At 48.3% G+C, this 20,748-nt stretch overlaps 1 protein-coding gene across 2 annotated transcripts in view; it reads left to right on the top strand.

Annotated features, from left to right (window-relative positions):
* Window positions 1-20,748, top strand: part of GRID1 (glutamate ionotropic receptor delta type subunit 1) — a 666,028-nt gene that overhangs the window by 446,354 nt on the left and 198,926 nt on the right. For both annotated transcript variants that reach the window (XM_082406733.1, XM_082406734.1), the window contains exons 7-8: window positions 7,929-8,090; window positions 9,608-9,727. In XM_082406733.1, the coding sequence (XP_082262859.1) occupies window positions 7,929-8,090; window positions 9,608-9,727 (282 nt within the window). The remainder of the gene's footprint in view (window positions 1-7,928; window positions 8,091-9,607; window positions 9,728-20,748) is intronic.

Raw genomic sequence — 20,748 nt, 5'->3', positions numbered from 1 at the left:
CTTTGTGCATTTTAAAGTTGTGGAATGGCTTGATAGATGGAATCACTCCTTCCTCGCTCAATCTATTAAAGCATTTCACCCTGCCCCTTACATCCCTGTTTCTTTAAGGCTTTCTGGACTCTTTCCCCAGCTTACAAGTTTTTTGTCAACGTGCCTGTAGAATTCTTTCCTCTGGAGCAACACTGAGCCTCCTCACCTCAGAGCTACCTTGGACTTCATGTCACTTTCTCTGGTTTTCTTCACCCTGAAGACCCAGATGGAACATGTAGGGGCCAGACTGAGGAAGCGTGATCATCGATGCCTTTGTCAGGGCCAGTTGAACAGGTGGTCTGCTTGGGTGCAGCTCGTTGCAGTTCTGGCCGCCGGTGGCCATGTGTACAACTGGAGGCCAGAGAGCCTCGGGTATAGCAAATGCTCCTCCATAACTCTCCCCCCTCCCCCCTCCTCGGATTCAACATGAGCAGAGATCCCCATCCTCTTGGCCCTCTGCCACCATCGGCTCCCTCCTCAGGCCTGGCCGTGGCGCCCTCTCTCAGGACGGGTGGGCTGGCAGCAGGTTGGCAGAGAGCTCTTGCCTGGAGATGGATTTCTCAAGCTGTGACATCTGGGCGTCAGCTTGTCCTCCCAGCTGGACCCTCTGCCGGCTGCTTGTCTGACTTCGCTGGACGGCTAGAGCCTGTCTAAGGATCTGGTCAGAGGTCAGTTCCTGCTGTTTGCCTCTGTGAGGTCTCCCTGCACTTTGATTGATTAATTACTTTGCTTGATTAATGACGGAGGCAAGAGGAAACAGGGCTCTTTAGAAGCCTGGAGGAAATGCAGCCTTTCTTAATGAGCACATTTCCCACATTTTTAGCTTTGGTGTTGGGTGGGTAGTGGTCTGGTGGCGAGATGCAGCTGGCCCGTGTGGCTGTGACCCTGGCCTGCCATTCATCTTCCTTTGCCTTCCAGGATGATTTGTACCTTGATCATGTGGATGCACAAGAGTTCCCTGGGCCCCTGGAGTGCAAGGGAGGCAAAGCTGGAGCACCCTAATATGACTTGCCTCAATTCTCAGATTTACTGTGGAGAAACATGCACAGAGCACTGGGAAGGCAGACAGCCAGGGACCTACCTAGCAGGGCCATCGTCCTCCGGGGCCTCTCCCTTCCAGCCTGACGGGGGTGGGCATAGGTCTCAGGCCGCTGAGGTCCAGATAGGACTGGACGCGTACAGGTCTCCTGAAGAGCTCAGCACATTTCACAGGGGGGCTTCTATTTTCATTACTCCTGGCCCTAATCCTACCGCTAGGGACTCAGTAAGGAAGTAAACAAATCATCTGAGCTTCTGATGGGGCTGCCTCTACCCCACCCAGTACCGATCCAGATGGGAAATCAATGCCTTTCCTGGTTTCAACAAGACAACAAATCCAAGTCTCGGAGATGGTGTCACATACAGTGGAGGTTGAGGTGGGACTTTCGCATTGCAGCTGCACAAACAGCCTCTAAGGTTCGAAGTCTTCCCAGAGAAGGCGTGTGTGCTTCTCCACAGCCCCACCCCCTCCACCCAGGGCCTCATCCTTTCTCCACATCTTGCTGGCTTCCCTTTCCCTATCCACCCTCTCTTTTCTCCCTCTGGGTCTTGACTCCAAAGTAAATTCTCCTCATTTTCTCATGAAGATCAATTTAACAATTTTACTGGTAGCCTTTGCTCCTGCTGACACAGGTATTTTCCTAAATAAAATATAGTTACTGATGTAGTGGGGATTCTGGGTGTTAACTGTTCAAAAACATGTTATCTTTCCATCCTTGGTCCTCTGGCTTCATGTGATTGGTCTTTAATTATCCAGCAGCCAGGAATGTCTGCCTGGGTTTCTCAAGAGCTGAAGCCCCAGTCAAGAGCTTATGGCTGAATTCTGTCTTCTGTTTCCTGCAGATGTGAGGACCTGCCTCTTATGTAGGTATTGACTTTGGAAATGCAAGCCTTGCCAGGATGCCCCCATCTCGTGGGAGCACATAACCCAGATTCTGACTACAGATGGGCAGTTCCACATGGAATATACCCATGTGGAGGTCCTGTTTCCTTTCCCAGGGTGGCTTCTGTCCTCCATCACTCCTATTCTAAGAGGCATCCTCTTTCCAAACACTTTGACATCTGTTTACATCGGTGTTTTTTCCTAAGAGCAGATTTAAAACTATTCATTCAACATCCATTAATTCCACAAACACCCCTGAAGCACTTATTATGGGCCAGTTCCTATGTTAGACATTTCACAAATGTTGTCTCTCTGAATTCTCACAAACTCCAAATAAATTGAGAATTTTAATCTCCGTATAGTAGCACGTTCCAGTTATGGAGAATGGCATATGCAAAGGCCAAGAAGCCAAGGAGAGCAGGGGCTGAATTCAGTGTCTGAGGCAAGGGGTGAGAGGCAAGAAGTGTTTGGAAATCAGTCATCGAGGAGGGCAGCTGCAGGGCACCGAGGCTTGGGGTGCAGCCCTTGGAGATGTGACAGGGCAGGATGTACATCTGAGAGTGACAACTCGGTGCAGGGTGGAATTGGAGGGCCTGGGCTGGGAGACGAGGTAACCAGGGGTTACCATCTCCCCAGGGAGAAATGAGGGCACCTGAACTATGCGGTGGCCGTGGGAAGTGACCATGTAGAGAGGATGTTAGGAAGCTTCCCCAGGGGTGAAACCCCTAAGCCTGGGCAGGGGACGGGCAGCCGGTGACAGTGTGCAGGGCATGGCACCTCCCACAGGTACTGGTCTGCAGCTGCCCCTAGTCACATCCTGCCTGCCTTCTCTTCTCCCCTGCACACCTGGGTGGTCTTGCTGCAGGATTGGCTGTGCCCCAGGCTCCCGTGGCTGAGCCAGCCCTGCAGTGCAAATGTCAGGCCTTTGAAGTGGGCCAAGCCACTTCCCTTTCAGGAACCTGGGTCAGGGTATTGTAGAGGCCCTCACTCTGGGCCTTCCTGTATTGGCAGCTTTTATAGAACACCCCGGGAGCAGAGAAGTGGCCTTTTTCTCAAAGGGCAACTCTGCAACCCTTCAGAACATGCAGACCTGAAAGGCCCAGATCAGGCCCGGGAGGCTGTGGCAGTCGTGACCTTACTGCCGGGCCAGGAGGAAGCCAGGGACGTGCACCCAGGTGAGCAGATTTCAGGCAACGCTGGGGATGTGAGACTCAGGACTGATCCTTGCTCAGTCTTTTGACCCAGAAGCTACAGAAGCCAGATATGACCCCTGCTTGCCCTTGAAAAGCTTTCGGACCAAGGGGCATTGGAGGAGAGGGTGAGTGGTGGTGGAAGATAGAGACTGCTTTTCACGATGGTCCCCCACGCTTCTGTGTGCAAGACCCACGCTGGGCCCCAGCCGCCAGCGATACCCCTGGACAAGCTCTCAGCTCATCCACATTGAAGTCAGGAGCCTGCTTGGGTCCTTCATTTCCCCTTGCATTCCTTTCTGTCCCTGTTACCCCCCAAAACAGAAATGCATGCAAAGAGCTCAGGATGGTACTAGGCACCCAGGGTTATCACCATCTGCATTTCACAGGGCGGGTAAATCAGGGCTGCCCCACTGCACCTCTCCAGGGCCACTGATCGCACTGTATTTTATTGTCATCAAGATAAGGCTAGAGCTTTAAATGACTTGTTCAACATCACCTCGCAGGTAAGTTCCAGAGGAGATTCAATTCACCCATACAGTGAGCATTTATCAAGCATGTGCTATATCCATGTGCTGCTGTCCACTCTGGGGGCTCAGCAGTGAGTGGTGGTGGCCCAGGTTGTGATGAATCCAAAGCTATTGCTCATCCTCCCAGGGCCCCAGCTAAGCTCCCCACATGGTAGGGTAAGAGTTGTACTGTATGACAGCAAAAGGGGACCCCAGCATGCATCTCTAGGTGGCTCACTGAACCAGCTGGGCCCCTTGCAGCTGCGTATCCACTTAGAATGGAGGCCACAGGCTCCCAGGAAGGCCTCTCCCAGCTCTGGCTCTTGTCTGCCTCTGACTTTACTCCATCTGGCATGTCTGACCTGGTCCCAATCTTTTGCTGTGCATCTGGGTCTTTCCTCTGCCATGCCCTTGGCCTCGACACTTGGCCTCTCTTTAGCTTCTCAAGTCTGCTCTTACCTGAAATGCTTTTACAGTCTTTTGTCACTTTAGTGCTGCAGTGTTCCTAGGCCAGCCAGAGCCCAGGGCTCCTGCCAGCAGAGGGGTGAGGTGACAGTGTCTGCTCTGCTTGTCTGTCTTTTGCTAGTGAACTCTGTGCTGGACCTCATCTGAGATGTGAGGGAGAGAGGCAAGGGCTCTTTCAGGCCAGGGCCCCTTCTCTGACCCTGTGACCTGTAGCTCCAGCTCGGGCTGTTTGCCCCTCGAGACCAGCAGTGAGCGAGGGTCCATGCAGCTGAGAGCCTCTGTCCTTCTACACTTCTCCTCTTGGCTCAGGGACCTGGCTTGACCAAGCCGGGACACTGGGACACTGGTCTTCACCCACCCACTGTGAGGAAAGGCTTTTCTTATGTTTGTCAGGACCTGGAGGGAGCCCCAAGCAGAGGCTGCCTTTTTACTCTATGTTCTTGATCTTTTCCCCTAAAAGTCCCTTCTCTGGACAACCAGACTGTGAGGGTAGCATCCCTGCCTGTGTATACCCACCAGTGGACCTGGCAAGTCACCTACGTGAGGGTGCTGAGGTTGGTGAGCAGACCGTGGAGCCACAGGCCGGTACTGGAGTGTTAGCTTCTGCCAAGGCAGGGAGAAGTACTGAGACAGCACCTTACAAGAGAAGGGGCAGGAGTGAGTGGAGAGATGGAAACAACTCCAAGTTGACTCAGGAAGGCTCAAGAAGACATTCTGAGCAACCTATAAATGAGAACCAGATTTTTGTTTGCACAAAGGAGGTCCCCTCTCAAGTCAAAGTTGGAGGCAGAAAATCTCTTTTTCGTGCTATTTTGTATGTTTTCTCTTTTTGTGAACCAAGGTCAATGTGTACATTCTTAGCAGAGATCCATCCATCCATCCATCCATCCATCCATCCATCCACCCATCTTCCCCACTCACCCCCACATACCCATCCATCCAGACTCATCCACCCATCCACCATGCATCCATCCATCACACATGCGTTAAGCACCAACCGTGTGTCTTGGTTGGTGCTGAGTTCTAGAGATAGTGAAAATATATAGACCTGGAAAAGAGCATTGCTCAAGCCTGTTCTTCCTTTGGCCTTTCTGAGTCACATCCTGTTTTTTCCTCTTCATGTCAGGCCTTTCTGCATTCATACATTTGTATCGTATGAATCACTTATGTAATTAAGTACTTTAATTTATTGTGACTAGAAGTGCTGGAGGGGAAAAAAAGGAAATTCCACTGGGCGCTAGTCTGGGCCACTGCAGGGGAGGTGTTGCCCCGTGTGTGTGTGTGTGAATGCACGTATAGGCGGGGATGTGGGTCAAAGGGTCCCAGCTCGTTGAATAGCATTGGCTGTGAGTGGGTGGCCGGGAGATCCACAAACGTCTTGAGAAGAGAAATCTTCACATCGTCAAGGACTCTCAGCTTTGAGTTACCCTTTTGGAAGAAATAAAATAAAAAATAAGACCAAGCCAACTCAAAGTGGCTTATATCCTCTTAGAACACCTCCATTATTGGTTTGTATTTCAGAGGGGAGGTACACATGTCAGAAATAATTTTGCAGTGGTAGAGGCTCCTGAGAGCTGGGGGCTGACAAGAGCAGGGAGTGGGTTTGTCTTTCTCATCGAGGCAATGATCCCCCAGGGTTCAAGGAGTGGGAGACAGTGTTCTGTCCTGTCCGTTCCCTGCAGGACAGGGGGTGAATTCCCGGTGGTGGGAGTGATTTCTCTCTGCTGTCAGGTAAGCATCTGTGTAGTGCAGGACCCTGAAAAAGCTCACTAGGCACTGACATGCCTGCTCCCCTGTGGCCTGAGGACCTTGTTTAAATCAGCAGTGGTCGGTCACGCCAGGCTTGCTCCTGCCACCTCTGAGACATCTCCTGTCCATCTTCCACCTACCGAATGGAGAGGCGTCAGACATGCAGGCCTTAGTGACATACCTCCCTGTGCCCACTGCAAGGACACCAGTTGAGGGTGGATAGGACAGGGCTGTGCAGGAATGGTCAAGCACAGGGACATCCATGGAGGAAGAGGTCAGCTCTGCTCAGACCTGTCACGGCAGAGATGACCCCCGGAGGTTAGCATGAGTTGGGGAAAGGGCACGATGGAGCAGATGTGTGTGATGCCCTGGACCAGCTCCTTTGGGCCACCTCTGATTTCAGTTGCAGGGGACAGTTCCTAACACCCAAGTTCCTGTCTGGGCCTCTGCTCTGGGGGTATCCCATCTAAGACTTGTGAGGAAGGGAATTGCAGGCTGAGAACAAGATATGGAGGTGTTGAGAGTGTGAGGGGCACACTGGGGAGCAGTGGGAGGTGGCTGGAATTCTTCCCACAGCCCAAGGATCCTATTTGATCTTCCCAGGAGTCCTGTGAGGCCAACATATTCTCCTATTTATATCCGGCGATTTTGTTTTTCTGAAATATTTTTAGCAGACACCTTGCTGCTGAGGTGTGCAGAGAATCATCCCCTTGACCCACTTTGGCTAATGGTTGTTTGTGCAACAGTTACCCCTGAGGGGTCACAAACCTGACCGAGGATGGGTGTTACTTCCCCACCCCCCACTTCATGCTCCGTGACAACCCCTTGGAGGAGTGGGGTGGGGTGCGGTGGTGGTAACCTCGGAAAGCAGGGCTGCCCTCCTCCCCACCAAGGGCTCTTGTGACCGCTGGAGTCCAGGCTCATGCCCATCCGGGTCTTAATCACGGTCATGAGGGTGGCCCAGACCTGTCCCACCCCTGCATCTCACCACTGTGGTGCCATTCTTCTCACTGTTATTACAAACTTTCCCTTACTACCGTGCTCTCGAGAGTTCTGAGAGGGACTATGTCACCTCTAAGATCCAGCTCTACTGTGGACAGCTAAGCAAAGGAGTAATTCTCAGAGGCTCATGGTTGCAAATTCCAAATGCGTCCCCTAGCCAGCAGTGATGTCACTGTAGCGCAGGCTCCGTGGCCTCCAGAATCTCACACAAGCTGCCAGTGTCACTCAGGCCACCATCTACCCTAGGCCTGTCCAGGGACCAGAGTGGTCTTTCTAAGGCACAGATCTGATTTCAGGCACAGATCCTGAAGCCACCTATGTTGTTCCTCTTTAGCATGGCCCACAAGGTCATGATCCCTGCCTCCGTACTGTCCCCTTGAGGCAGACATCTTGAACTGTTTTCAGTCCCTCTAACCCAGGGGTCAGCCAGCTGTGGCCCACTGTTTATTTTCTAAATAAACTTTTCTTGGCATATCCTCTGTGTCTGTACCATTTGGAACAGCTTTCCTGCTAGAACAGCATGGTTGAGCAGTTGCAAAAGAGACTGATAAGGCCCACAAAGTCTAAAATCTTTACTGTCTCGTCCTTTGCCGAAAATGCTGGTGGAACCTGCTCTACCTGGCCCAGCTTCTTTGCACCTCATGCGTCTTCAAATGTGGCGCCCTCCCTACAGTGCTGCCCACCCTTTATCCTAATCCCTCTAGACTGAGCTTTCTGCCCGTCCTTCCCTCCATCCTTTGTTACCTGAGTGTGATGCCCCCTCCAAGTCTTACACAGAGCTGTGTCCAAGCCTCAGTCATGGCTCTGATGGCACTGGTTCTGTTGATGTACAGATCCACCTCCCACTCTAGTTCCTGAAGCAGGGCCAGGTCTGATTCCACTCAGGACTCCAGCACCTGGCTGGGTGCTTGGATGACCAACTGGAAGCCGCAAGATCATGGCCTGGGTATTGGGCCCCACTTCTCAGTGTTAGCATCGTGGGTCACTCTAGTCCTCTCCTGGTTTCTCCCTGTCCCTGGAAAGGCACCAGTGGAAAGGGTTTCACCATCTTTGTCTTTGCAGATCTCTAACCTCTACCTGTACGACAGTGTCCTGATGTTGGCCAACGCCTTCCACAGGAAGCTGGAGGACCGGAAGTGGCACAGCATGGCAAGCCTCAACTGCATCCGCAAGTCCACCAAGCCGTGGAATGGAGGGAGGTCCATGCTGGACACGATCAAAAAGGTGTGTGCAAGGGGCACCCTCCAGGCCAAGGCCAAAGACAAGCCCCTTCTCGCACCCCTGCTCTCTTCCCGCTCCAGGAGGCTGAGCTCTTTCTGTGGTCACCCAGCCAGGCCCCTCCCAGGCCTCTCCCCTTGCCACTCTTCCTGTCCCAGCATTTGAGGGCTGGTGAGCTGGGGTTCATGGATGCGTGTTATTATTATCTTCATTTTATATAAGGAGATTAGTATCGGAGAGGTTATGTAACTTGCCCAAGATCACAAGTAAGTAAAAAATGGAGGCAACCAGCTTGCTCATGCCTGCCAGATACCCCACTCTGCAGGCTGCCACTGTCCCCAGGAGAGTTTGTCTCAGTTGGCAGTGCACGTGCTACTCAGCAGGACCTCACCTTGTGTGTGTGTGTGTGCATCCCTGTGCATACATCGGCATACCTATGACTTGGTGGATTTCTTGTCACACCTCAGCATGTAGGACATCATGTGTCCTATATGCTTAGGTGTGACAGTAAATCCATCAAAAAAGACTGGATCTGAAGTGAACTGGGTAATCCGCAGAAGACGTGTTAGAGTGAATTGGCTTTGAGAGGCTTCAAAAAGACATTTAGGGAAATCTATAGTGCCAGGCGTCTTAGTCACAGTAAATTCTGCATGGTTTCTATAGCAGTGAATGGAGTCTGATGTTGGTTTGAATCTGCTGCAGCCCAAGCCCGAGCGGGGGCCTCTTTGGGGCCAGCTCATTCTCTGGGACTCTCCCCGCTTACAGTCTGTGGGAGATCAAGGCTGGATGTGACCCCCCACCCCAGGCTTGAAGAAAGAAAAGGGCTCAGCACAGGCTCACTCAGCCCCTCTGCCGCCTGCTACTCCAGAGCCCACAGAGCGACCAGAGAGAGGCGCAGGACTGGCGCGCCCCTACATCCGGTGTGTGCCAGACACCACGCTTTGTACACATTTTCTCCTTCGGCCCTTGCAGGCTCTGTGATGTGGGTCTAATTAACGCCGGGCCGAAGCTGGGAGACGGGAGATGACTTGCCCAAGGTGGCAAAGCCAGGACTTGAGCTGGGTTTTAGCCTCCAATGCTCACGCTCGCTGCCCTGCCACTTTCCGCCACCTGTGTGAGATGGCTCTCGCTGACCTTGGCCTTCCCTCTTGGCTCAGGCTAAGGTGAGCCCCTAGAGCAGGTTGCAGTGAAAGACTGTAAGCTCCAGGAGGGTGGGGACAAAAGCTGCCCCTCTCTAATCTCAGGGCTGGCACGGTGTGTGGCATAAAGCAGATGCTCTAATCACATCAACGGCATGAATGACGGGGACAAGCCTAGGAACTTCCCTTGTGAGCAAGGGCCTAGGAAGTGTTGATCCTGCTCCGAGGCCCCAGGACTGCCAGCACCTCTGGCCTTATTACAGTGCGTCCATTGTTTCCCAGACCTTGGCGACCACTTCCTTTTTCTTCCTTGCCTTTGGGATTCCATCCCCTGCCGGTCCACGTTTGCCCTACCCTCTCATGGTTTTTCCTTCTCTCTCGCAGGGCCACATCACTGGTCTCACAGGGGTGATGGAGTTTCGGGAAGACAGATCGAACCCCTACGTGCAGTTTGAAATCCTGGGCACGACCTACAGCGAGACCTTTGGCAAAGACATGCGGAAGGTAAGCCTCGGGGCGCGCACCTGCTGCTTTTCCTACTGCCATGCGTTGGGCCTGTGTTCCAAGCAGATGTTAACCGGCACGAAAGTCCCCTCTCCAGTCTTTCTCTGCAGATGCTGCTGTTGATGCTGGTGTTTGTGGGGCATGGTGGGGAGGGGGCTCCAAGGGGTTTCGGACAGAAAGTGCCACTAATTCAGCTGAGTGCAGCAGGGGCGTCTGGTGCCAGTGGGTCCTGCTGCTTGGGCCTGGAGGACCAGCCTTGTGGTCCTGGACAAGGCCGGAAGGGGCGATGTGAGTCGCTGAAATCAGCCCAACGTTGGGGACAGGTGTGACTGTTACTGAGGCAGGAGGCAGAGGTTATGGCCAGAGAGTGTCCCCGATCAAGAGTGAGGCAAAGCCATGGCCAGAAAATGAGCTCCGCGGAGCATGAGAAGTAGGCAGTGCAGGCGCCCACTGGAGACACAAGTGAGAGACAGGTGAGCCGCAGAGTTCAGGGTGGGCTTTGACTTGCTTTTATTTGGTGCTGATGCAAGTGGCAGGCCTGGGGACTCTTTTCAGTGATACTTTGTCTCTTTCTCCCCCACCCCATGGCAGGGATTTTCAGAATTGAGGTCTGGCGAGGTGGCCTTTACCCAGAGTTGAAACTCGCCAAATTGAAGGGGAGGCCTGTGAAGTCAAGAGTCAAATAAGGTGTTAGGACCAAGAGGTCAGTGTGGCAAGCAAGGGGATGGAACAGTTATCCAGCAAGGGACCTCAGATGCGGTGCTTATGAGCCGGTGTGGAGCCAATAGCGGGGGTGCAGGTAAGGGCAGTTGCTGGCTCGCCAGGGATGCTCTCCCACAGGTGGCCTGCACAGGAAGACCACGTGCTTGTTGGAGCCAGGGATGGGAGCACCCATGATGTAAAGGGGTCACAGGGCTCCGTCTAATCAGGAAAGCACTAAAGCATGAGCTGGTTGGCATAGACTCAGGTAGAGGCTCCTGCAGTCACACACACACACATACACACACACACACACACACACACACACACACACACACACACACATTTCTATACATTTGAGGGGGAGACATCTCTACTAATGATAGTGCCCTGGAGATGAAGGGCATGGTGAGTTCTCAGCAGGTGGGATAAACCTCTAATAGAGAGCCCTCTAGCCTGGCCTCTGGCATTGGCTGGGGGCGGCAGAGGGGCAGGAAGGGGTTACATGATGTTGGGGTACTGAGAATCTGGATGAAGGCATTCTCTGGCTGTGCTCCTTGAGGACCAGATGGAAGGATGCATGTGTGAAGTCGTGGAGGGTGTGAGAGCTGGAAAGCAGGGGGGAAGCACTCATCAGTTAGAACATGGGGAGGAGGCCTGGCTTGCTAGGGAGAGGCTGGGTTGGCTGGGGGGGGGTCCATTTGTGATGTGGGGATGGTGGACTTTCAGCCTGTTCTGTGACAGAAAGTATAGTCATGAGTTGGTCAAATAATAAGAAGTTCAATAATTTGTTGTGAGGCAATGGTGACACCCAAGCTTTGATGACATTTGGGAGCTCGGAGGATTGTGGCATCAGAAAGGGGGTTAGTGACTATGGTGTGAAACCTTGGGAAGCCAGGGTGTGGCCTGCAATGTCAAGGGTGTCAGAGATGACCTGTGATGTCTGTTAGGGATGCCCAAAGCTGTAAGGTTTGGTGGGTGGGAGCCTGGGGATGGGTGGTCAGCGTTGGTCTGGGTCATTCATGGCCACAGTAGAAACTGGCTTGTGTTGGGACTCCCACCTGGCAAGGGGTAACCAGGACCAGGGAGCCCTTTCAGTCACTCTGGTATGAAAGGAGCTGCCTGCCTCAGTGACCATTCATATTTGCCACAGGACTTGCCTTCATCCCCAAGTCTTCCTCTGAGGTCCTAGAAAATCAGGCCCTGCCTGCTGGCTCCTTTGCTACCCCCCTCCACTTTCTTTTAGCTCAGCTCTAACCCCAAGGTTCCCCCATTGGGTGGGAATGTTGGCTGTAGGGCTCCCTGCCTCGTCTTAGGCAGCTGACTGGGGTCATGCTGGCTACTCCAGGTGCCTGAGAGAGGGGAGGTACTGTGTCCTCCACTTCCCATTTCAGGTGTCTGGGCCTTCCGTGTTGCCATGGCAATGCTCCTCCAGTACCCTGAAGCCAATGGGAGCTGGAATCTCTCGGTATAAGGAGCTGCTGAGCAGGAGGTCTGAATGTGATTGAGTTGGAAGGGAAGCTGATTTTCAAGTGGGCTTTATTTTTAAATGTAATCTTTTGTCATTTTAAAATTTGCCCTTAATAACTGCATATCCCAGTTGTTATCTGTCTGCCTGGCAGCTTATCTCTGTTAAGGAGAAGTTATCTGGAAAGCAGGGAATGGGATTTACCATAGCAAATGTTTGCTATTCAGGCCCAGGGTGCCTTAAAGCAAGGCCTGGGTGGGTTCAGGATGAAGCAAGGAGAGCGCATTGGGACAGAGTGGCAGGGGTCTAGGAGAGCATTTAAAGGCAGAGCTGAGCTGTGGTTCCTGGTGGAAGATGGGGCTGGGAGGGGTAGGGCTGGGAAATTGGGGCAACCTAAAAATAAAGTTGAGGGTGGGCAGCAGATGTGATGGTAGGGTTAGGGTTCAGAGACACACAAAAGGCAGTGCAAAGATCAGTCATCCTTAGGAGGCAAGGGCAGCTCTGAGGAGGCCCCCTCAACTGCATCTCTGTGGATAGAGGAGCCAACTGGACTGATGGCAGAATGCTCTCATGGTGGAGCAGTGTCAGGGGTTCCCTCAGAAGATGATATGTATCAATATATGAATATATTGTCTATCTATCTATCTATCTATCTATATTGAAAGATAACAACAGTAAACAAACAGACACAAAAACAAAAACCAAGTAGTTTCTTTAAGATTTAAATCCAGAGGAATTGTTTAAATTAAGGAGCAAATGGATGTTTTCTTTAAGTGAATACCCTGGAGGGAACTCTCAGGGAGGGTGAGTCACCCAGACATTTTAGATTAAGTGGCATCAAGAGGCTGTAGATTACTCAGCCCCTCCAGAGGATGGAAGGAGTGGGTGATCGCCTTTCACTGCAGGGTGCTGGACAAATACTAATTAAATTATCTCATCCAGGAAGCGCGTTCTTGTTGAGGGAGTGTGGGATGGCAAAATCAAAGGTCTATGTCACCTGCTTGCTGTGTAACTCCAGGCAAAATATTAATCATCTTTGTGTTCCGCTTGGCGCTTTGTGTTCCGCTTGGCGCTGTCTGGCATGGGTGATTACCAAGCAACCCCGCCAGGGGCAGGCTTTGCTGGAAAGTCTTGTCCAGCTCCCACAGGACTTGGCTTAATATTTGTCCTGGGGACCCATGCTTGTTCCTATTGGAGCCCTACACTTTTCTCTTTGGCTTTCTCTTTGTTCGGACGGAAGTCTCCAGAGGAGGGTCCCATGGGTTTGTCCTTGCACATGTCCTCAGCTCATGACATGAGCTGGGATGGGATTGGTGGAGACCACCTGTAGGAGAGTTTCCAAAGGTGGGGGCAGGGGAAGTTGTTTAAAGCACAGGACAAGAGGGAGCCAAGGAGGGACCACTGAGCACCTACTGTGGGCAAAGATGCATCGCAGTACGTTGTCTCCCTGACTTGGGGGCCTCTGTGATGCTCCTGGCTCTGCGCTCCTGAGCTTTTGCAGCCACTTCCTTTTTTTGAATTTTCACGTTCTCAGATGGAAGGTGCAAACAATAGGAACCTCCTGGTCAGCCAGAGTAATGACCCTGATGCAGCACTTGGCAGTGAGAGCTCTCCCGTGTGGCCTGGGCCATCAGCTTCGGGCGGCTGGAGCTGTACACCTTCTCTGAGTATTCTACCCCAGATCCCACAAGAGCAGAGAGGCACAGGGAGGCTTAGAGCACAGCTTTCTGCCTGCAGGTGCCCTGGATAGGAAGCTCCTCTCCACACCCGTGTGCCAAAGCCTGAGGCCAGAGACAGGAGCAGGGCTCTGCATGGTGGACAGTGCCCATCCCCGCTTCCATGCCTGGGGGCAGATTCCACTCCTTATAAAGACCAAGGGCTGAGAGGGAGCTGGGGGCTTCACCTCTGATGAGATTTTGTTTTTAGGACTGTTTTGATATGATGAATGGAAGAAGGAAAACATGGTTATCCTCTTCTCCACAAGCATGACTTGCCTAGAGTGTAACGTGAGCCACAGCCCAGCAGAAACGTTCTTCCATGACATGATTGCTGAGGATGTCTGCCCTTCTCTGTCCTAAAGATTCCATTGTGGGGGAATCATTCCTTTCCACTAATGAGGTTCCCTGATACAGTGAAACTCTGGGAAAATTGCCAGATGTCTGAAGGCCCTTTGAACCTCATTTCCCATGGGCACCATCCACCTAATTCACTAGCTCAGTGGAGGTTAGCCTGTCTCCTTGGGCAGGAGGGTGGAGAAGTGGGCGGGAAGCATCTGGAAAGACTGTGAAGCTGCTTTATGCGTTGACATTCCAGGACAAAGGACACCCTGGTGTGATGAGAGAGAGAAAGGGACTGTTTTATGCTCCTTTCCATAGAGTAGAATTGAGTTAGGACCAAGAGACTGAGAAAGGATTTAGCCCAGTGGTTTTCCAGCTTTTCTCTAGTCCTAGAAAATCTGTTGCAGCAGTACCTTACTGCAACCCAAATATATTAAACCGTCGTGGAAGCAGACATGCAGTGGTTATGATGGTGGGGAATTGGGACAGGGGGTCTCGAGCGTCACCTGAACGGTCTCCCTGGTCCCCAGCCTCTCCGTGGTGTTCTGTGCAGCTCCAGTTGGGAAACTGAGGCCCAGAGCCTGGAGAGACCCAGTTAGGTGGTACCGACAAGCAGGTGGCTGCGCTGGGGCTGGAAGCCAGGTTTCCTGGGGTGGGGGTGGGGGGATGTGTGGCAAAGGGCCTGGAACATCGTTTCTGAATTTAGGATGATGCAGTTCTGTGACTCCCTCACTCCCCTCAGCCTGTTTTCCGCTGCCGCCCACCCCACTCCCCCGGCCAGCATTAGGGCCCCATAGTTCCTTCCCATCGCTCTAGAGCCTGCTGACATGAAGTTCCACCAGTGCCCTTGGCTCAGCCTCCCTGTTCCAGCAGTTACCCAGGGAGATGGGAGGCCTTCCTTCTCCTTTACTAGTTTAAGACGTTTCTTCTGTCTTCTCTGTCAATTTTGATTCTTCGTAAAAGCTGGCTTTGGACAGGAATCAAATGCCTCTCTTGATGTCATGTCCCTGGCAGGGCCTTGTGGCTGCTGTGAAAATAATTCACAGAGTAATAATTGCTCATCATGGAGTGATTGTCATGCTATAGGACCCCAGCCCTCCCCGGGCTTGGAAGTACATCATTAACATTCTAACCCAGGTCTGCTGCACTGTGTTACAAATTGTCCCACAGTCTCAGGGTCCAGGAGCTCTAAGCAGTGGGGCCAGGAGGAAGGGGTATCAGCCAGCGGACAAGAGAGCTCTGGTAATGAAGCAGGAGCTGCCTCTTAGAGCCCAGGTGGGATCCTTTACCTGGTGGCTCCCGCCGCAGTGCCAGGAGCCTCGCAGTGGGTTCAGTAATGGGGAAGGGGCGGTGGGCAGTGAGCGGTGGTGGGGCTGGGAGGAGCCAGCCTGAGAATTGTGCGGTGTCTCTATTAAGCTGCTCTGATAGAGACTCCGGCCATGCACAGGGAGTCACAGAAGAGAAATAAACTTCAGTCTCTTCGTGGATTAGCATTCCTGCAGCGTATTTCCCAAGTAAAATGTCAGCCCTTCCAAACCCTTGTGCGGAACCACTTTGGATAGAGCTGAGACCCAAAACAAACACTGCTGCTTCATCTGAGTAAAGGGATGAGGAAAAGATACGATTAAATATTTCATTTTAAGTGACATCTCTTCGTTCTGAAGATAGCGTCGATACATGCTCGTTTAGGGTAAAATGTTTAGAAAATACAGATAAATGAAAAGAAGAATATAAAAGTCAGCTATAATCTCTGAACCAAGAAATAAATACTGTTAGCATTTCTGGTGCATTTTCCTTATAGTTATTTTTTTCTTTTTTCCATCACCCTGCACATAGAGATAGAGATAGTAATATGTGTACTTATCAAATTGCTATTTATTGTACATAAATTTTACATCCTGACTTCTCCACTTAATTCTGTCTAGGGAGTATTTTCTCACTTCTTTAACTATTCTTTACAACTATTTTTAATGGAAACACATTACTCAACTAACAGGGAGCCATCGTTAATTTTATCTTTCCATATGATGTATCTTTAGGCATTTTCACCGTGTTATTATTATAAAATAGTATTGTGACAGATATGCAAAATATGTATACTTTTATTACATCTATATTTCTTTAACTTTTTTTAGTAAGTGGCATTACCAAGCCACGGATAATAATTTTAGGTTCTTGATGTACTTGATACATACATATTTTCAAATTGATTATAGAAAGATTTAATAATTTACACATCCATCAGTAATATATGGAAGTCTCTGTTATATCCTATACTCAAAAATTGAGTGATATATTAAACATTTTTGCTAATTTGGTAACAGTATGAAAAAATGCTACTAAATTTGCATTTTTTAGGAGATCGTACATTTAAAAATGTGATCATTGGTCATATATATTTCACATTTTGTAAATTATACCTCAGGTCCTTTGCTTTTTTATATCAGGAATGAAATTTTTCTTGTCAACTCATATAACCTGTCTTTCGGAAGGGAATTGATAGTTATTTGTGTCAAATATGTTGTTCCCATATATCCTTTGCTTGCTTGCTTATTTATTTATTTATTTATGGCTGCGTTGGGTCTTTGTTGCTGCACACGGGCTTTCTTTAGTTGCAGCGAGCAAGGGTGCACAACTCTTTGTTGCGGTGTGCGGGCTTCTCATTGCAGTGGCTTCTCTTGTAGCAGAGCACGGGCTCTAGGTGTGCGGGCCTCAGTAGTTGTGGCTCGTGGGCTCTACAGTGTAGGCTCAGTAGTTGTGGTGCACAGGCTTTGTTGCTCTGCGGCATGTGGGATCTTCCCGGACCAGGGATTGAACCCGCGTCCCCTGCATTGGCAGGCGGATTCTTAACCACTGCGCCACCAGGGAAGTCCCTTATCCTTTGCTTTTGAATTAAGAAAATATTTTCACATAGGGACATTTAAAAATGTATGTGTTTATATTTTTTTGGAAAGCCATTCCCAGTTTGCAAAGTAGATACTCTTCATCCATACTTTCTTCTAGTATTTTTATGGTTTGATTATATTTCAATGAAATCTGCCATCTACTTGGGATTAGATTTGGGGTAAATTGTGAGGTTATGGCCTATCTTTTACATTTTTCAGTACTGGTTCCTTCTGTCATTTATCCAGTAATCCTTCCTTTCCCCCATGGACTTGAATGTCATATTTATCATATGTTCTACTAAATTTTATGTATTTCCTCAGTGATTTTTAAAAAATTCTTAGACTCTTTTCTTTCTTTTCTTCCTCTGCTTAAATGTAATTCATCTTTGTATATTATTAGAATGTACTTGTCTGCAAGTAACAATGCTCACTTTGAGTGGCTTAAGGAATAAGGAAGACTTATTATCTCACATGAAAAGAGGCCTGGAGCTAGGGTGGCTCCAGGGTTGGCCACTTCAGACGATCAGTGCCCAGATCAAGGGCTCTGGTCTTTTTCATCTTTCTTCTTGGCTCTCCACAGGGCGGAGTCTGAGCTCTCCTCATAGTTTTAGGATGGCTGTGGCAGTTCCAACTGCCATACCCAGAAGGACAGCAGCACAGGGAAGAAGAGGGTATTCTTTTCTGTGTTTCCTTTTTATAGGTGGGGAGAACTTTCCCAGGAGTTGGCCCTGGCTTTCTGTTTTCATATAACGGTTGTTTTGCTTTTTTGTTATTGCAGTTGAAGTTTTCCACCTAGATGCATATGTGACCGTGACCAATAGTTTCTCTCTCAGATGCTTGTGTTCAACTTGTATTAGGGTTTACTCCCTTCATGATGTGGATGAGGAATTGCTCATTCTTTTGCCCTTGTATGGACAGAGCTCTTGAAAGTTGGAAAAAAATTCAACTGTAAAATTATCTGGGCTAGATGTTGGTCTTGGAGCTTTTACTTCGATATCTTGAAAAATTTCTTTTCTGGTTGCTACATTTCCTCGAGTCATTTTTAGTAACCTGCTGTACAGAAAATCTTAGAAAACACTGGCATTTTCAAATGTTTCATTAAAGCTTGATATAGTATTTGCAAATAATTTAAAAATATCTACCTGTTGAAATATCTTTCTCTTCATTGATACTATTGTGTTTTTGTGTTGTCTTCCTTTATTTCTTGATTAGACTTGACTGAAGTTTTCTAAATTGATTTCTTCAAAGAACTAGTTCTGATTTATTTAATCAATTTTGTTGCATTTTATGTTACTCTAATTAATTTGTTTTTCCTTCTTGTCTCCCTGCTGCTAGTATTCATTTCATTGTTAATTTTTAAACTTATGATACGAAGTGTTAGATAATTTATTTTTATTCTTTCCAGTTTTGGAATGTTCTTATTTATTCTGAATATAGTTGTGGCTGAATCCTAGTGGTTTTTCTAATGAAAACTGAAGTGTAACACTCATATAGAAAAGTGCCTAAATCATGAGTAAATCACAGTGAATTTTCTGAACACACCCATGCAATCAACACCTACAACAAGAAACAGAACATCACCAGTGTCCCCAGAGGGCTCCCTCATGCCCCCTTCTGGTCATTACACTCATGAGCTTAAACACTACTGACGTCTAACGCACTTATTCTGACCTCTTTTGTAACGGCCTTCTTTTGCTTAATATCACGTTTGTGAGATTTACTATTACTATCATCGTATATAGTTTTAGTTCATTCATTTTATTGTGTTTTAAAGTATAGGTTTTATTATTCAGGTATGGTGAGGCCAACAGGTCAGGAGATCCCTGCTATTGAAAAGATAGTTTGTTACAATTCCTAAGAGAAGGGGGCACACCACACCATACAGGGCCACATGGGGACGCACCAGGCTTAGTCAGGAGGCAGAAGCAACAGGGTAAAATGTGAACAAGAGCCTTTATTGTGGTTTGTGTAGGAAGGAATGGGCAGAAAAGATAGACTTGGCTATTTTTGGCCCTTTGCATTTTCTTACAAATTTAGGATTTCGACTGAAATTGCATGGACCTCTAGATCAACTTAGGGAGAATTAACATCTTACTAATATTCAGTAATCTAACTCATGAACATAGTATCCCCTGAATTTATTTAGGTCTTTAATTTCTCTCAAGAGAGCTTTGTAGCTTTCACTGTAGAGATTATGAATAACCTTTGTTTGATTTTTGCCCCCAGATATTGACATTTATGATAATATATATAGTATATATTAAATTTATTTTTCTACTTGTTCATTGTGTGTATATAGAAACATAGTTGGTTTGTATATGAAACTTGTTTCTAGTGAACTCTAGTTATTGATTTATTCTAATAGTTTGCCTGAAGATTCTTTAAGATTTTTCTATACACACAATCATATCATCTATGAAAAATGAGAGTTGTTTTTCTTCTTAAATTTTTATGCCCTTTATTCCTTTCTCTTTACTTATTACACTACTTAGGATCATTAATTTAAGTTGAACAGATGTAATGATAGTGGGTATCCTTATCTTGTTCTTAATCTCAGAGGATAACTTTTTATAATGCACCATTTTTTAAAAAGATATTTATTTTATTTATTTATTTGGCTGCGTCGGGTCTTAGTTGCTGCACACGTGTTCTTTGTTGTGGCTTCTCTCTAGTTGTGGTCTGTGGGCTCCAGAGCACTTGGGCTTAGTAGCCCCGCTGCATGTGGTATCTTAGTTCCCCAACCAGGGATTGAACCTGCGTCTCCTGCATTGGAAGGTGGATTCTTTTTCTTTAATTAATTAATTAATTAATTATTATTTTTGGCTGTGTTGGGTCTTCGTTGCTGCACGTGGGCTTTCTTTAGTTGTGGCGAGCAGGGGCTACTCTTCATTGTGGTGTGTGGGCTTCTCATTGCGGTGGCTTCTCTTGTTGCGGAGCATGGGTTCTAGGCGCAGGGGCTTCAGTAGTTGTGGCATGTGGGCTCAATAGTTGTGGCTCGCGGGCTCTAGAGCGCAGGCATAGTAGTTGTGATGCACAGGCTTAGCTGTTTCGCAGTATGTGGGATCTTCCTGGAACAGGGCACGAACCCATGTCCCCTGCATTGGCAGGTGGATTCTTAACCACTGTGCCACCAGGGAAGTCCTGGGAAGGCAGATTCTTAACCACTGGACTACCAGGGAAGTCCCAATGTGCTTGGTAAGTGTTCTTTTTTCAGATTGAGAAAATTCCCTTGAATTTCTAGTTTGGTAACAGCTTTGTCAAAAGGGGTATTAGTCAAAGGCATTTTTACATTTAGTCAAAGACTCTTTTACATCTATTGAGATAATTATATAACTTATATTTTCACTTTTTACTCTCAATGCAGTAAATTGTATTGATTTATTTTTTCCTTTTTGATGCTAGCTTATTAATTCTCTTTTTTACATTAATACTATACCTTGCTGTTTTGAATATTATTATTTTACAATATGCTCCAGTATTTGGAAAGGTTGGTACCTCCTAATTTCTCTTCCTTTTCGTAATATTCTTTTTTAAGTTAAACTTTTATTTTGAGATTAATGTAGATTCACATTCAGTTGTAATAAATAATACAGAGAGATCCCGAGATCCAATATTCCCTTTATTGTTTCTTCCAATGGTAGACATTGATCCAGTGCATGAATCTGCCTCACTTTCAGATTTCCTCAGTTTCATTTGTGTGTGTGTGTGTGTGTTTGTGTGTGGTTGCTCTGGGTATTACAATATACATATGCAACTTATCAGTCTATCAGTCAACATTTTACCACTTTGAGTGACATATGGAAATCTTACTTCCATTTGGGTCTCTTTCTTCACTTTTAAATTTCATTGTCTTGAGTATCAGTGTTATAATTTCTGTTTCAATCATCAAATATGAAATATTAAAAACTCATG

This window comes from Balaenoptera borealis (genome assembly GCF_965194805.1).
Source record: "Balaenoptera borealis genome assembly, chromosome: 10".
Classification (NCBI taxonomy): domain Eukaryota; kingdom Metazoa; phylum Chordata; class Mammalia; order Artiodactyla; family Balaenopteridae; genus Balaenoptera; species Balaenoptera borealis.
The sequence above is the reverse complement of the archived record's forward strand: the minus strand, read 5'-3'. Positions and strand labels throughout refer to the sequence as shown.